The following is an 18,748-nucleotide window of genomic DNA, read 5'->3' on the forward strand; positions in this document are numbered from 1 at the left end:
CCAGCGTGCTTCGACGAACCCAATCCGACGTTCGTTCTCTTCTGACGGTAGCGTCGTCGTCTTCTACTTCCTCGTCGTCCTCTGATTCGGCTTCCAGGGCGGCGACACGTGCGGCGGCCAATTCCACCTCCTTTCGAAGTAGCTCCTCCCGTGCCTTGGCCAGAGCCTTCTTCTTCTGCGAGGCCGTGGTGCGAACCGTGCGTGCCGTGCCGTGCTTCGGTTCCTTCTTCCTTGCTGTCTCCTCTGTCGTTCCTGTGGCTTCGGTAGTCTCCGTGGCTCCTGTGGTCGTCGTATCGCCGGACGTGTTCGTAGTCGATGTGGTGGCAGCGGTAGACGACGTGGCAGCGACAGAAGGCATTCTGACAGCCGCAGACGACGTGGTGGCAGCAACGGACGGCGTGGCAGCGACGGACAGCGTTCCGGCGGCCGTAGTCGACGTGGCGGCGGACGTTGTGGCTTCGGTGACGGCGACTTTTTGTTGCGACGACTTCATGTTTCTCGTAGTCGGCATTTCAGCGATCCGGCTTCAGAATGGTCTTCCTCCAGCGATCCGGCTTCTCGATGTACCAACGGTGTTCCTCCAGCAATCCGGCTTCTCGAAGGACCACGATGAACGGTGTGGACTGCCGTTCGGTGAGCGTGGACTGTAGGGGCGTTGGTTCAGGCTGGAGTGAAACACAGGGATTACTATTCTGAAGCCTCCGGTACCGTCTGAAGAGAGTATTTTTTCTTCTTGTCCTATTTCTTCTCGAGTGTAGTGTGTCGCTGCCCGGAAGCGAATGCCGCTCGACGAGAGGCGGCCTATCTTTATACCCGCCCGCTCGCATGATAACGTTTCCAACTCGCGTTAGCGAATCTGCGCGAGCGGGACGGGGCGAGAAAGAACGAGACGCGTGTCTCTTCAGATCGGTACTCTATAGCGTTTATTTATTGCAATTTACAATTTCTTAATTCTATTTATTGTTACAATTTCTATTTCTATTCGTAGGTAATAATGACAACACACAAAGAAATACTTTATTTAACTTACACTATCTTAAATCTATGTAAAATCTATATAAAATAACAGAATACAGAAACGATTAACTAGGGACTTAACAACTATAAATTACGATTACATATATACAAATAATGTCGCGAACAACAGCAATTAATTGAATTTCGAGTGCAATTGTCCCAAACTTAGCAGTTAAGGTTAAGTAAAAATTATTTTTAAGTATAGATTAATAATAATAATTAAAAGTGTGTAAAAATGGCAAACAAGCTACCAGCCCACCTGCAAAGTGGTAACCGTCGCCTATAGACATGAACAGTACCATGGACATAATATACTATTTCGTCCATGACACACGCAATGCATTGCCATTCTTGAGGACTCAGGTGTTATTCCTCTGTACCCAGTAAATTCACTGCCATATCCCACCTTTCAAACCGAAACACAGCCATGTAAATACAACTGCTTCAGGGGAGATTGTTAGTAATAGAGACTGAGAATCCCATTGCTAGCAATGTTGGGGACAGAGGTATCCAAGCAAACGACTTTTGTACAGTCTCTGGTTTTAATCACATTCCTTATTAATTTAGTATTCATTGTTATATGTATGTATAAAGACACATGTTTTCTCCTGAATGACATAATTTCTATTAAAATAAAACCCTGTATCGTTGTATCTAGGTAGAAATAATAAAACATGTGTTAACTAATAAGTATATAATTCACTTTATATTTTATCTACACTTTTTCTAGTGACAATTAAGCCAGATCCGTTGGCTTTACATCAGTGGAGGTAGATGGCTGCTGAGTTGATTTTTGTAACAGATTCCTACTGAACCATTGTGGTCTTTCTTTCTTCATCTCTATTATCCTTTTACCCTTCCAAAATTCATTAGGCTGTAAATGACAACAATATTATATATATAAGATAAATATAAAGATAAATTAGTATTTAAAATAGGTACTTAGGCCAACAGAATATATTAAGTGTAAGGCTGTTCACTGACATCGCGATATTTTTCTTACTTTTAGCATTTTTATATCCATCGTAACTTCTAAAGAAAGTCTGATTCGAAATCGATCTAGATTATAAAATTATTAAGTAGGATAATTTAATTTTATTAGTCAGATATATCGCGGATATTTTTGTGGACAGTGATAAGTACTATAAACATGTAGTACATTATTAATTATTTTATATATTATCAATAGTTTTTATAGAGTGCGTTATAATAATAAAATACATTCAGTAGTAATTAATAGGTAGTTTTGTAGGCAAATTTTTGAAACATGTTGGGTTACATTATTGAAATTTTCATAGGGATTTAATTTTTTTTAGATAATATATTAGCCTCTTACTCGGTTTCTATAGGTGAAAGGATTATTAAATAGTTTTGGATAAACCATTACAACTAAAAGAAACATTAAAATCTAAATATTTTTTTTTATCCTTTTAACTCAAAACTAAAAATTAAACTAATGAATTAGAAAATCTTTTAAATCAATTTAAAATATATATAAAAAATTCAATGAATGGGTTCATTTATTAACATTCTGTATAATAATAAAATTATTAAAAATTATTATCACAATGGCGTACAGTAGTCCCTATAACTAGCATCCGTTAATGAGCATGATAGTAGTTGACAATATGGTCTTTTTCCACGAAACATTCAAACAATGGATAGCTGAGATCCATAAAATATTTTATGTATGCATATGTTTATATAAGATAATAACACCATTTTCCCTGATGTGTGAACATGACAGTCTCACTTGGGCCAGGTGCTGTATACATGGTGCCTAAATTAGTGGATACTCACTTGATCTGGCAAATTTTCTCCCTCATACAGCACTATAACATCTTTGTCAATAGGAGTTTTTGCTAATTTTTCTTGAATTTTTTCTTTGATTTCATTAGTTTCCATCTCCACTTTTTTATAACAATTTCCTGGAAAATATTCAAAAGTCAGTTTTCTAGATATATGACTATAATTTAAAAACATCTAGTAGTTACTAAATATTATTACTCAACAAATGTTATGAAAGAAAAATTAACGTTTCTGTTTAGAAACATGAATCATTCAGATATTATTCCTTTTCCTTTATTTTGTAACTATATTGATACTAGTTAAATGTTGAAAAAACATAGAGGATTTTACTTAAGACTTTTGATAATAAAACTCATTGGACTCCTCATATATAAAATGTATATTACCAAATTGTGTACTTATGGAGTTGATTTAAGCTAAAACAAAAAATGGCATATGTCCAAACTAACATTTTTTGTTTGTTGTCAGGGCTTTCTTTTTTATATAATTTTTTATTTATTTTTTTCTTTAATAAAGAATTAGAAGTTTTAATTTTGTTTCTTTTATGTTTAATTTAAATTTATTTTCAAACTTTACTTTTTTTTAGTAGTTTATATCTAGGTGTTATTCTCAAATAATATGTTGCAGATGGCTTTGTTAACATCTGAGCTTTGTTATTAAAAAGTTGCTGTAGTTTTCAATAGCATTAATTTTGTGTTCATTTTACTTGTATTTACATTTGTGTAAACTTGAGTGGCTGTTAAATTATTATTTAAATGTGTAATTACATATTGTAATAGCTATCTGTTTGTCTTAAGTAAATAAACCTTTAGCTATTTATAACTATTCCTATTTAAATTCAATTTCACAGATAGGATATATATGATGCAGAGTAAAGTTTATTGAAAGAAATTATAATCTAAAAAAATAATGTTTAGAATGAAGACAATAAATGAAATAAGGAAAGCTATAGAAAATCAGTATAAAGAATGGAAATGGTTCAATGGAATGCCAGAATTATATAGAAATTGGTAGAGGATTGTTACAAGTGATCGACAAAATAGATTTATCAGGAGGCCAAAATAATATATATAACTAAGGCAGGAGTTAAATAGACTCCAGAAATCATATGTATAAGGACCCATTAACATGGTTCTCAGTACTTAAGGTCTTTTTTCCTACTCTACACAGCACTCAGCATGAATATAGATTGTTTCAGATAATATGGTACACCCCACCAAAACCTAAAGTATTAAAAATGTGTGAATTATTAGGTCTTCATTAATGTTAGACACAAACAAGTACACATTAATGATTAGATATTGAACTTAAACAAATACAACAATTTATCCTTTGACAAGTGGCTATTTGCTGTTAAATAAGGTGCTGCTTAAGCATTTTGTTAACATCATGTCCTTCCTGTCAGACAGACAATTCAATTATGATGACCAATTAGGTCAAAAAAATTACTAAAACTATAGATTTGATATTATACCAAACAAAAAATTTTAAATGAAATAATATAAAAAAAAAAAAATTTATATTCTATATTTTTCTTTTATAATTCATTTCTTAATTTGAAAGAAAGTAATAAAAGACTACAAGTAAAACAGATTTGTAAAATGTTTTAGTTTAATGGATAAGGCAATTAGTCTTCAAGTCAAAAGTAAGACAAACACTGAGAAGTATTATTTTAAAATAGATATGAAAAAAGGAAAGTGTACATATTATGTAATTTTTTTGCAATGAGTATTCTCAAATCACTATGCTATAAGAAAGCTATAAAATTAACCGTCTCTGACTACTGCTGCACTACTACTGATATTTCCTTAAAAACTCAAATGGAGAACAAATTCTGTATATGGTCAAATGTATTGAATTAAAAAGTTAGTAGTGTGATATGGTCAAAATTTACTTAAATAATATATTAGAAATATATTTACCACAAAGTCTTCCACTCTCATGATGATGTCCACATTCAGAACAAACTTTAATGTTATTTTTTGGCACCAGCATTTTCCATACATATTCAGGTGACCCATACTTTCTTTTCCATCTTTTTTCCACTGTTCTTCGGAATTTAGGGACAGCTAATAATATGCCATCTCCAATAATATCTCTAATTGATAGTTTTTTTACATGTTCTGGTGTTCTTTTATCATTGACATAAGCTAAGGCAAGTTCTGTAAGATATACCTATGTGTTTAGAAATAATAACTTAAATCTATTATTAAATATCAAATTTAAAGTTAGCAAATATATAGAAAAATTGCCAAATTTTCACTTCATCTTGATTAAAATAAATGCAGAAAATTATACCAAAGGCAGACTACACAGAAGTCATTTACTTAGTTAGCTGTCTCAATTGTTTCTGCCGTAAAGCAGCTGTACATAGGTATGTTTCGGTTTTTATGGTGGGATATAACAACAAAATTATAATAATAATTATCTTTATTAGCTTAGACACAATATAGTCAAAGATGTTACATTACTGAAAGAACTTTTGTATTTAGCTAACAATGTGATAGCATACAAAATTATTAAAGATATTCAATGAACATTTTTGTTTAAGAAATCTTTTAAATCATTAAAACTATTTATTATCAGCTAAGTATATATTCTTTTTTTAACTAAAGTTCCATTTAATTTAGTAAGTTTAGGTACCTTACTAATTATAAGATATAGAGGCATAACACCTTAGTCCTCGGGAATGACAACGCATGAAGAGTATAATGGGCATGTCGCCTATGTCGTGTACTATGTTATAAACATGGTACTGTTCATGTCGACAGGGGGTGGTTAATATTTTCTATCATGTGGGCTGTCGACTTGTTTGCAAAGTTGTAAAAAAAAACATAACCATTAAATGTGTTCTATTTTAAAAACTAATGTTCCAAGCATGATAGCTGCATTACTTTGGTGTATTGCAATACTTATGGCTAATATTACTTTTACCTTTTGGAGGACCTCCGAACATATTTTGAAAAATAATGCGTTCAACATTTTTTAGTATTTTTATAAAATTATAGATACGAAGATTGATCATTATTCGTTAATCTCTTGCGTAATTCTATATTTAAAGAAAATGGAAATGAGAAATAACTGAATTATTAAGTTGAACTCGATAAAGCGCTATATCAGGATCAGACTATGATCAAAAAAGTATATAACGACAGGAAAAGAGACCGCACTTCATACAAGCCACGTAAAACGATTTGGTCAGGAATATCTCACCAATCTGAACAAAATCCTCTTTTTTCTTGTTTGTGCCTATTTCCACTAGTTGACACTGTTGTCATTTCATCGTTTAACTAAACGTTGGCAAGATGTTTTCTGACTAAATCCATACATTATAAGCTAGTATGGAAGTTATACAAAACTGACTATGATGAGAATTAGTAAGTGAATTTTTTAATGGTTTCTACAGCACTGGAATCAGCGTAAAATGCATAAAAAAATTATTAGTATTGCCAATTAAAGTGGATCGGAAAATGCTAAAAAATTACCCCAAGGAATTTATAGTCGCCTACTTAAATGCAATATAGGGTATAATCGCCCAAGGAATATAACGTAAACCTTATATAACGTAACATATTTATAAAAAAACTGACTTCAACTGTATCAAAATAAAACCAAATTTGATAAAATTTCTAGAGACCAATTTATAAGAATATTATTTTATATAAAAAAAATCCAAATCGGTTTACCTCTGGCAGTGTTATGAGGTAACAAATATAAAAAAAATACATGCTGAAAATGAAGTTTGCTTTTGGAGGTTTATCAAAACCTGTGCTAGTTAAATATATCGTTTTATTTTGTTATATTATTCACATATACTTTGTAATTATTTTAGAAATTTTGTTTAATATACTTCGGAGATAGAGATGAGCGGCGGTAGTCAGTTACCATCGGGTGAGCCGCATGCTCGTTTGCCCCCTGTGTTGTAAAAAAAAAGGCATATTATTTCTTTTTGTCAAAAATCTAAAAATACATGGTATAAAAATAATTAAAAGATATTTTTAAAATTGTGCATTTAGATCCTCGTGATCTAAAACTATGCACATTTTCAAATAAATAGTAGTGTTAGTTGCTGGGATAAATTACTAGGATAGGTGGACAAGTAAAATAACATAAATTTTTTTGGTACATTGATACAGAACCATAAAAATCAGTTTTAGTAGCAGCAAATAAAATTCTTTTATTTCATATCTCACTGGAACGGAATGGACCATTTTAAATTTTTTTAAATCAATTTGGACCCCGTTACAAAGAAAATAAAAATGTTCATCTGTAATGTCTGTCGACCAATATTATTTAAAACTATTAAAAAATTAATTTGAATATCATTAATAGTTGTTAAGACACAGCATTATAACAGACAGATGGACAAACTCATAAAGTCGCACTTCGCCGCTGGATCACAGATGTACACAATGCTTTAAGTGCTTAACAGTCAAACACTGATATTTTTAATGTCAAAAATTCGAAGGGAAGAATGGATTATTAGTAACTATTATATTCCGCGACTCTGTCCGTGTGAATCTGTGTGTAAAGTATCCTACCTGCTAAGTTAGAATATAACTTACCCATATATTAAATTTCATTTAAATTTGTTCAGTAGTTTTAGCATAAAAGAGTAACAAACATCCATTTATCCCTTATTACAAACTTTCACATTAATTAAACAGAAAGGAGTATAGTGGCACCAATATTAGCAGTAGTACTAGAAAACATTATTTCTCGACGAATTCATTACGATAGGTCAACTGACTTGATTTCATCCTCATTTCATCATCTTTAAGTGGTGTCACCGCCAGTATATATTAATGGCACAGGCGAGATTATCATTGGCGTATTTAAGATCGTTTTCTGGAGGGGGGGGGGAGCTTCTTAAAAAATATGTATGTGTATCTACACTTATAGACGTGTTTATGAAGCTACGTTCGCATTCTGGAATGGGCACCAAACGATTCTGCTGTGAGCACGGTCCATTTAGTTCCCCCGGGCCCGGTTCATACAGTACAATTTCATTATCATCCATTAAAAAATGAGAAATTAGATGTATATCTATATGTATATATTTACTAAATGTTAAGTTCGTAAAATGTACCTGTGACTTGTTACGTTTTGAAAAATTGTGAGTAAAAGAGAGACAGAGTTTATACTTAAATAAATTAAGTGTTTCTTTGTATTAAGTCTAAATTTATTATTCACATAGAACCCTAGAAAAAAGTTAAGTCAGATAAGAAAAGATTTGGTTTTGTAAGGTAAAACTTTACTTACAAATTCGAAACCATGCTACAAAAACGATACGTCATGCACTATATGCATGCGCTTCCTATGAATTTTATATGTTTTATAGATATTAAATGAGAGAAAAGAATAAAGACAATTTGATAATTCACAGCTTGTTATCTTTTCTGCTGAGGTTCTATTAAAGCTACATAAAAATTGCATTATCATAATTTGACTATAAATGTTTTTTAAAGTTACTGATTTTTTTCGAAATAGCTTAAAGGCCACTTGACGCCAATTGCAATTTCGGTTATCCGATACCCTTCAAAATAGCTTAAAACGCAAAAATCGCCAAATCTGGCAGCACTGATCACATTAAAAATATATTCTAACTCCGAACTAAAATGTTGATCATGTAAAGATGTTCTTCAGTACTCACCGAAACTTTAGATTTAATTCGTAAAAAAATTTTTGAAAGATTCCAAAGCAAAATATAAAGTAGGAGTAAATATTTTAGAGATAGAGTGTTATGAAACGTGTTCTATTTATTTTTGTTCGCTAACAGAGCAATTTTCAATTAAGCAACCAAAAACATTGTGTAGTAGGCACTACAAAATCCATGTTAAATAGTTTTTGAAAATTGACAGATAATTACGACGTTGCCGCACTTTTGGAAGCTGAAGTTATTAAGGTTCCTAAGATTGAAATTTCTGGAACGCTCTTAAAAGCTGTGTGAAAATAAACAGATTTTTAACATAATCGTCACGAAGTAATGCACATTATTAGTGAATTTATAGGAAGTCATTCTCCCGAAAATAGGGAAGAAATGTAAGACTATAGTAAAATTGGTAAAGTATGTTGCGTAAACTAGCAACACTTTAAAATGGCGGTTGACAATCAGCTGTATGAAAGTGGGGAGGAAAAGGCGAACGTCTGTGTTTTATGTGTGTAATGTAGTTCATGTCCTCAAGCGTTTCGTTGCACTTGTAACTATGGCGTGTTTAAGTTCGAGTAGGCTCTGTGCTCGTGTTCAAGATAAGTTACTGTGTCAATTCGGACATAAAGTTCGAAGACAGACTGTATTTGTGAAACTCAAACCTCCTGGACCATCAGCATTGCGAATATTTGGAAAGACATATCAGGTTAGATATCAATTTTAAATATTTTTACATGTCGTTTATGAAAACAAAAAATATATATAACAATTCAGAATTTGTAATTTTCAATATATAACTAAACACAAGTTAAAATGTACATTGATTCTTAAGAAGGTCTTTTTACATAACACCAAGCATGACGGTAACCTCATTCACGTCAGCTGATTAGAGAAATGTAGACTTTACTGAATGGGACAAACAAGAATATAGTAATTTACAGTTTTAAAATTATAAATTATATGGAATTGAAGTTAAATTAGGAATATTTATTGTTAGTGATAAAAGTGAAATCTCCCTGAGGTCGTGGACAGTGGGTCGCTTCACACTCGCCGCTGGTTTCTTGAGTTTGTTCAATGATTTTCACTGTAGTTATGTAGGTATTCATAACTTTTACTTTCTTTAAACAAGGCGATGTTGTCTTAAGGTACACTTGTTGTTTTGATTTGATGCTAAAAGTCCTAATTTTTTTATAAGTACCCTACTTTTTTACCCGCCTTATTCCTGTCTTCTACTTGGAAAATACGAAATAGGTCCTTAATTTTTAATTATTGACCCTTTACTTAAAAGTGCATAGCTCTTATACAGATTATGTACAATGTACTTACCAGATAGGCGCGAAGTATAAATTGAACGAAATCGTTTGTAGGTACTTAATAACATAGGTACTAGTACTCTTATATTGAAGGCTACGACAAATTAGAGTCGTTAGAAGTTACCTAGTCCTATTGCTGTTCAAATATCACTGTTTATTTTCATTTTTATTAAAACAAAAAATAAATATACTTGTTTAATTTATGGCTATTATAAATAAATTATGTACGTATAATAAATGTAAATTTTTTTAAGGGAATTAAGTTTAAAGGGGTTTTAATTTTATATAGAATATAATAAATAAATTAATAATATAATTATTGTTATTAATAAATTCACTACACAGATGGATCATTACTTAAGTAGTGGGCAAAGTCCCGTGATACAAGAATTATGTCTTGGACTATTTTCCGGTTATTTTTTATTTATTTAAGCGAATAAGAGTATCCACTGACCGAAGCTAGTGTCAGTTTTTGTGAAGGTTGCATATGTAACTATTTTACGTAGGTATTTTACTGACCCATACCAATTCTTAACGTGAAAGAGTTTGTGTTATAAATATGAGAGTAGGTCTCAACACAATTACCTATATGATGTGAACCCGAGAGTAGGACTCGACAGCAACAAGTCCGCACCGCGCGTCGTGCTTTCTCGAGCAGCGTGCGAGCATGCAATGTCCAATCTCATCGACTAGCACAAAACTTTCTAAGCAACAATTATTTTTCGCATTAATATTTCATTTGCTTCTTCAATCGCAACTCATTACTAGCTGATTTCTTTGAATTTACTCTACTGTTGTCTTTATTCACGTTATTATTTTCGAGGAAAACTTACTAAAGTAGGATAATTGAAATTAAAAAACAAAACTTTCATCTATCTACGAATGTAGATCGTATTTTATTAGTAATTATCGATCTGACTCGACTTCGCACGCGTAGATAGAATTTTCGAAAATATATAGCCTATGTTACCCGTTGACAAGCTTCACCTGTAGGTGAAAGAAGGAATAAAATCGGTTGAGTAGTTTTGGGTTTTAAACAAATAAACAATCAAATCTTTCTTTATGATATTAGTATACAAAGTTGACCCGGCAAACGTTGTCATGCTACCTACCGCCACTTACCGGGTGCATTTCTTTCTTATATAAAAACTATTCTATTTTTTAAGTTCGAACAAACAAAGGACAAATTGGACGGGACAATTTTTTTTATTATTATTTCAGCCATTAACTGTCCACTTCTGAACATAAACTTTCCCCATAAGTGGAGTTTGGCCAGTAGTTGCCAGGCTTGACAGGCGGGTTAGCAACCGCAGTTCGGCTTTTAGAGATATTTTAAGAGGGACATTGCTACCCATCACGCGTCGTCCTTTAGTCGATTCTTACGATACCCACGGGAAAGAAAGGGATGGCCTATTGTATGCATATCGGGATCACACGGCGGCAATAGACAGGACAATGTTTCATTGAAATCTGTTGAGTGGTTTCGGAAACTAGCTGGAATGGCTATCGTGAATCTTGATAAGTATGACTAATTTTATAATTATGTCTATATACATATACAACGGGAACACATACGGGAAAAATAGTAAGTTCATAAAATTCCTGTTGTATGTACATGCATATATAAACATTGTCAAAAAATGAAAATGTTATATAAATAATTATTTAATAATTAATTAGTAGGCAAGTATCTCCCCACCTACCTACTTATTTAATTAGTACTTAAATGTATTTGTCCTAGCAGGTGCCTAAATGAAACTGACATTCCTAAATTTTAAGAAAGAAACTGATAATGATGCAAAGCACTGTCTTTTACTTTATCGATTCCTCAAGTATAATTTGATTCATACAAGTAGGAAAGTAAGAATGTAGGTACATACAGTGTCCACTAATAGTGAAAGTTGTGTGATGATTCGTTGAAATTTTAATATCTCCAAAACTGAGCAAGTAACTTCTCCAAGGAGTGTTATAGCCTTTCTTATTCTAGTCTATTTAACGGGCCTATTTTTTTAATGGATGATAATGAAATGGTAACGCTAATGGTATACGCTGGCGGGGCACCAGTGAGGGATGATAAGTGAAATAGAAATAGTAGGTCAGTTAGCCCATCGTGATGAATCCACCCGGGAACGGGCCTATTAATATGGTGGTATAATTTTGGTCCAGGAAACTATTAATTTCCTGCAGTTAGGTTAGATCTTTTTTTGGCTAATTAGAACAGCTTAGAAGTTCTCTTGATTGTATCGGTTTCCTTTGTACTCTAAAAAGTATTTAAGTGAGTGATAACTATAAAATGTGTAAATAATATAGTGGATACTGTATATATTTACGGACCATATTACCGGTATCGTAAATTAACGTATATAAATTTTTCAAAATCTATTCCTAGCGTAATTCACGCAAGTGAAGCTGCAGATTATGGACCCAAAAATATTTATTAATTTTTACATTTATAATATTTGTACGATTATTTATAGAAAACATTTAAAGCTCTAATACTGTTTATTATCGTATCTGTTATTTTTCACTAACTTGGTTGGTTAATTATGTAATGAATTCAATTATTTACTCGTATTATTATGCATGAGTAAAATGAAATATACGAACTTTCTTAATTTCTTTAATTTTAATAAACATCTATTAACTTGGGTATCTAATATATATATATATATATATATATATATATATAAAATTAGGGGTGGGTCACCCTTATCATTGAGGGGTATGAAAAATAGATGTTAGCCGATTCTCAGACCTATCCAATATGTACACAAAATTTCGTAAAAATCGGTAAAGCCGTTTCGCAGGATTTTGGTAACAAACACTGCGACACGAGAATTTTATATATAAGATATAATTTATATTATTCTCTTCCTATTACCTTGAGATGTTGTTTTAAAACAAGTTGCAGGTTATCATTTAATATTTGGCTCCTGCTTTATATTTTCCTTTAGCCGAATAAATTGTTCGAAATACCTTTGTCGTGCCGCACGTAACGTCCTGCGTAAATGAAGCTCAGTAGAAATGCGGAACACATAACTATTTGTTCAGTCGACATTATTGTATAAGAGTTTGTGGCAACACATACTTACATTGTAACATATATATGTTATTTTCTATTTACATTTTCTTAAATCCTAAATTACGTGACGATAATAGAAAGGGCAGTGTCAGATGTGAATAGGAAATATTTGTTTAGTTTTATGTAACATTTTTAATTGTTATTACAATAATTTAAGCACATAATTAAAAATTATGACTGTGTTATATATTATAAGCAATTGTTATTATATTACAATGTAACATATAATAAATTTTATTCTATAATTTTTAATCAGTAGATAAGTTTTTTTTATACAACTAAGAATGGCAAACAAGCAGACGGCCCACTTAATGGAAAGTGGTAACCGTCGCCTATAGACATGAGCAGTACCATGGACATAACAGAATATACTGTTTCGCCCATGATACCCCCCATGCGTTGCCATTCCTGAGGACTCAGGTGTTATTCCTCTGTACCCAGTAAATTCACGCCATATCCCACCCTTCAAACCGAAACACAGCCATGCAAATACAACTGCTTCACGGTTAAAACACGAATGGGACAGACGTACCCAAGGAATCGAAGGTAGTTATAGTTTAGGTACTACTTAAACTATAAGATTTATTTTCTATACAAGTAAAAAATAATATTACATACAATATAATATGGTATGTTTGGCCTGAAGTTTTTATTTTTATCAATTTTCTTAATAAGTTTAAAAACTTATGTAACGTAATGTACTTAATCATTATTTACTTCGATCGCGTTTAAATTTTGAAGTATTGTAAATGTAATAATGTTTTAATTGCGTAAAATTGTTAGAGTTTAGATATTCTCGCGTGGGATAAAGATTGTGACACGTAGAGACTACAGCCTTGGATCAGCCGGTGACTGTTTTTCTATATGGTATAATTATATTATTTATTAATAAATATACATTTTACATCGCAGCCACAAGTTATAAATTCGCGGCCGTAGTACAGTACATAATATTATGTTTAATAAATTTTTCTTTAAAGCAAATAAAAGCAACAGCCGAATTATTTTCCCATTTTTTCGAATTGGGCAGTAGAATTATAAAAATGATATTTAAAATTGTTTAAAATTAAATTTACTTGTTTGCAAACTCTTACGTGAATTGTACCGGAACAATATGGAATGCCTTATGAGAAAGTAAATATATATTAAAGCGAATAAGCAAAGTATACATAAAAAATTCGGTTTTGTCGGTCAATTGTTTTTTGAGTAGATCTTGATATATTTCTTACATCGATATTAAGTTTTTGCGATTACGAGAATGAAGATAGAGACTCAGATACTAAAGTACAGATATTTTTAACATTTTAACCGATGATTAAAATTCACGATAGTGTTATGGAACTATAAGCAATTCATTAGGAGTCATGTCGGATAAAAATAATGGATACAGAGTTACGGTACGAGTATGGTTTTACTGTAAAAAGCCTCCAGTGGTTCATTCTCATAATACAACCCGCCCTAATATCGTGATGGCTCAATCGCTAAAGACATTTTTTATCCTTGAATTGCGCTTAAAGTCGTTCAATCGTAATCTTATAGAATGATTTCATATATAGTAATAAATCTACAATATTTTATATGTTGTATTAATAGTTTTTTTTTAATATAGTTTGTTTAATTTATATATTTAAAAATACACAAGTAACAAAAAACATTTTTTTGTTTCTTGGCTAACAAGTCAATTCACAAGTAATATTTAGAAAATAATATATAGACATGTCAATAATATTCTTAAGTAACAAACATTGCAGATGTCTTCTTCCGAATAGTGCAAAATGAAAGTTTGCGTGTGTTAAATATATTTAATATTTAACTTAAGAAGGGGTCACCAGTTACTAGACGTCCTTGCGACCAACGCTTGGCCGGATTAGTTGGGTAATATTTTGCGTTTCGGTCAGCACTTGCAAACAATGAACTCATCAACGTTGTCTGTGGAAGCAATATTAATTGTCGTTGCTTGCACACGTGTCGTTATTTGATAAGGGCTATGGGTTTCTCGTTGAGCAACTACCGTCGTGTACCTAATTGATGTTTGATTTACGACACTGCGTGATGTGCGTCTGCGTAGCTATTTTACCTAATACATAATGTGCAAATTTAATGTTTACAAATAAAAAGCGAAATCCACTCATTCATGGACTACATATTGCTTGTTCTGTGGAGTTGAAATTTAGCACATTTGTACGTTAGCTTGAAGCATATTTTATAATTAAATATATATGACTCATTTATACAAGACGAGAGTATCGTATACCCACTAGGCACTTAATACACTAAATGTAAAATAGTAGTAATGATAATGCAATATATCCGCGAAATCGCAACAGCAATTACCCTTGAAGGAAGAATTATGATTACGAATTATTAATTCTGATTACAACTATGTAATCCAACCAGTGTATTTCTTTGATATTAACAAGTGTCGTCCGAAATATAAATGTTGATCATCGACTGAACTGAACATTTACGTATTTCACTGTTTATATTTTTTTCCGCATTTTAGAGTAAAATGTATAAAAATCCCTCTCACGGATAACCAAGGTTCTCCTTTCAATGACAAACATGTACCTACTCGTACTCATTGAATTATATTTTTCATTTTATAGGAAGTATTTACGGGTTTAAATATTCACAAGCTTATCAGATGTGTAATTCTTTTAACTTTTAATTTAGCAGTAGACATTTATTTGCAAAAAATCTTTATTTACGTATGTGGTGCTAGTATTATTATTATTAAAGATGGAGTTTTTCAGGCAGAAAAACCTGTGACACTGCGACCTGTCCATGATCTTTTGTGCTGGCCCATTTTTAAAGTTCGCTGTTAATTCCTATCAATGATACGAATTAAGATATAGTTGCGATGTTTTTATCTCCTGTATAAAGTGATATATCGTATCGTTTATGTATGAGTGGGCTACAGCCAGAAATTATGTGCTGGGGCATTTTTTCCTCATTGTGACAAAATCTGCTTTTTGGGATTAGCCTAGTTGGCCCGTGTGCCCTTGCGCTTCCTTTCTATGAATGTTTGAGTGACCAGGGATACATCTCAAGATAATGTTATTTCTGATGCCCAAGTCATTTAATAACAGTATGCAGTTGTTTATAAGTTTTAATTTAATTTCGTAAGAGTCAAGTACAAGTAATGCTGCTTGATTATCCGAGTAAATTAATATATTATTATTTATGTAGTTAAAACTTAGATTTAGTTCTACACATGGTTATAATTCACTGTCTGAAAGATTACCTAAGTTTAAAGTTTAAAGAGCTGTGGACTATTGGTCTAATACAATAGATACCATATCCTTCATTTTCTTCTGTTTTGGATCCATCTGTGAACCAAACTAGGTCTTATTCCGAATGAGACGGTAGGTAATCTTTATTCCATTTGTTTCTTTTAGGTATTATGTATACTATACCAGTATTATAAATATAAAAGTTTGTAAAGATATTTGGACGTTTGTTACTAATTCACGCTTAATCTGCTGGATAGATATATAGGCTGAATTAATATAAAGGATACATTTTGTTCTGAGTAACATTAGCAAAACTGTGGGATATGCTGGCATTTAATATTAATGTATTCTCTATAATGGTTTATCCTTCGAAACCCAAGCTATGTAATGAGCTTTTTTACTGAAGTTTACACAGAGCCTAGAACGATATTAAATTTTCAAATAACATAATTTTAAATGATTAGAATTGGCTTGTTGTACCTCATAATGTGATTTTGTTATTTTACATTAGATTATATTCTCATAATACCATTATTATCTATTAATTAGATTAATAATAACGTAATCCAGAGTTTTAATAGTGTTGTTACTTTAAAGATGACGTAGTTTTGTTTCCGTGTCATTTTATCTAATGTGTAAAATCGTCTTTACCTAATTAACAGCTATGCCATATTTCAAAGTAATTAATTAGATTAATTATTAACATCATAAAAATAATTATTATTATGACAACAGTTGTAATGGAATATCATGAAAAACAGGTTTATATGCGAATCTGATATACTACTGAAGTGCAGTATATTCATATATTAGTCTATATATCATCATCATATCAGTTTTTAACTGTCCACTGCTGAACATAAGCCTCCTCTTTGCGGGGTTCTGTTAGTAGTTGCACGCTTAGCAAGTAAATTGGCAATCGCAGTTAGATGTTCGAGAAGTTTTAAGAGGGACGCCGCTGCCCATTCTTCGCCCTCCCTTAATCGCACCTTACGACACCTACAGGAAAGGAAGGGGTGGCATTCCATGCCGCGACCTACTCGGCTATATATATATATATATAAAAATTTAAAATTTAAGAAGAAAGAGTTGCTCTAATTTTTTCATTAGTAGGTAAACCCGTGTGATGTCGGGCCGGGCAGTTAGTATTATATATATATATATATATATATATATATATATATATATATATATATATATATATATATATATATATATATATGTGTGTGTGTGTGTGTGTGTGTGTGTGTATGATTAAATCCTAAGTATGGTTATATCTTAACTTACAGCATATGATACTTTATATTCTTAATCATGTGGTTGAAGCTGTTGTTACAGTATGTTATAGGTAAAATACTAGAGATAGGATTTTTAAAATAATTTGGCTATGAGGGTCTGGGTCAGTTTGTTTTGGAAAAGCAATACAAGCGAATCGGAAACCTTTTATTTGCATAAAAATTGTAAAAATTATAGTGTTATATCCATAAAAAAAAAAACCGAACTTCAATCGTAGCAAAACCAGTTATTTTCATTTAAAAATTAAAATGCGAAACCGATTTTGATAATTTTTTTATGGGATTAATATGTAAGTATAAGCTTTTGGATATAAAATGATTTTTTTAAATTGATTTATAACTACCGGAATTATGAGGTAACAAATAAAATAAAAATACAACCTAATTGTGAACCTCCGTTTTTTTTTAAGTCTGTTGAAAATGATATCCCAAGTGGATTGCAAAGGATTGCAAACGTAATAAAAACAACTTGTTTAAGTAAAATACAATGACTACCATGACAGTGTGACCTATGTATGTTAGTTTAAATTTAAAGTATATATGAGTAAGGTTCACTTGTCGTGAGAATTGCATTAAACAAAGTAGATTTCATTTGAATTTAAGTAGTGTGCCCATAAAGAGGAACGGCCTTGATTGAATCAAGGTTAAATTAATATGTTACGTTGTAAAATTTAAACAATTATATTAAATTATAGGTTTGCATATGTTCTCTACAATCCTCTGTTTTTAATTTTATTTATTTATATATTCTTTATTGACCACATTACAAAAAAAGGCTGGTACAAAAGACGGACTTAATACTATATAGCATTCTCTCCCAGTTAACCTTTGACAAACAAATATTTATTTATATTTATGACATTGGCGAGGATTAGCTCTTAAATGCAGTTTGCATAAACTGCTTACTGGAAAATTTCCGTGAGAAAATTACACATTCCTAATAATTAAAATTTAGGTAAACCTGTTTGCAAAAAGAACTTGATTCTGTTTAATTAAATTGTGGTTAAATTTGTAATATATGTAATTACTACATACTATACCACTAGCTATGTGCAGTGAGTGAGTAAAAGTACAATGTGTCTCCTTTCCTTTACTTTTCATCCCTAGTAAACGTATTTTATTTAAAAATACCGTAACTGTCTAAGTGAACGAATTTTTGTCATTAACTCAGTAATTTCATCTTATTTACTTCAGCGATTTGCCTTTTAGATTATGATTTTGTAAAAAAATTTGAGAGATATTTATTCTAAATACCCAAGTTACACGAAATTATAATAATAGGTAAGTAAAGTAATTAAATCTGTAATGTACTTTATCTGTAATCTGTAATAAATAAATAAAATATTACT

At 31.4% G+C, this 18,748-nt stretch overlaps 2 protein-coding genes across 3 annotated transcripts in view; one reads left to right on the forward strand and one right to left on the reverse strand.

The window, feature by feature from the left end:
• Positions 1-1,696: 1,696 nt before the first annotated feature.
• On the reverse strand, positions 1,697-6,173 carry LOC113515500 (39S ribosomal protein L32, mitochondrial). 2 transcript variants are annotated; one of them, XM_052893263.1, is made up of 4 exons: positions 6,040-6,173; positions 4,749-4,988; positions 2,818-2,945; positions 1,697-1,891 (listed from the first exon to the last, which is right to left on the reverse strand). In XM_052893263.1, exons 2-4 carry the CDS (start codon positions 4,819-4,821, stop codon positions 1,754-1,756), a joined length of 339 nt encoding a protein of 112 aa, XP_052749223.1. In that variant the 5' UTR covers positions 4,822-4,988; positions 6,040-6,173; the 3' UTR covers positions 1,697-1,753. The 2 variants fall into 2 exon arrangements, with proteins under 2 accessions (XP_052749223.1, XP_026755530.2); XM_026899729.3 differs by lacking the exon at positions 6,040-6,173 and adding an exon at positions 5,761-5,998.
• A 2,763-nt stretch (positions 6,174-8,936) lies between these two features.
• The window catches only part of LOC113515495 (all trans-polyprenyl-diphosphate synthase PDSS1), a 62,298-nt gene continuing 52,486 nt past the window's right edge, over positions 8,937-18,748 (forward strand). Inside the window, exon 1 of the mRNA XM_026899722.3 lies at positions 8,937-9,182. Coding sequence (XP_026755523.2) covers positions 8,946-9,182 — 237 coding nt within the window. The 5' untranslated portion in view covers positions 8,937-8,945. The remainder of the gene's footprint in view (positions 9,183-18,748) is intronic.

Source organism: Galleria mellonella, unplaced genomic scaffold (assembly GCF_026898425.1).
Source record: "Galleria mellonella isolate WM207_F2 unplaced genomic scaffold, CSIRO_AGI_GalMel_v1 utg173, whole genome shotgun sequence".
Taxonomy (NCBI): Eukaryota; Metazoa; Arthropoda; class Insecta; order Lepidoptera; family Pyralidae; genus Galleria; species Galleria mellonella.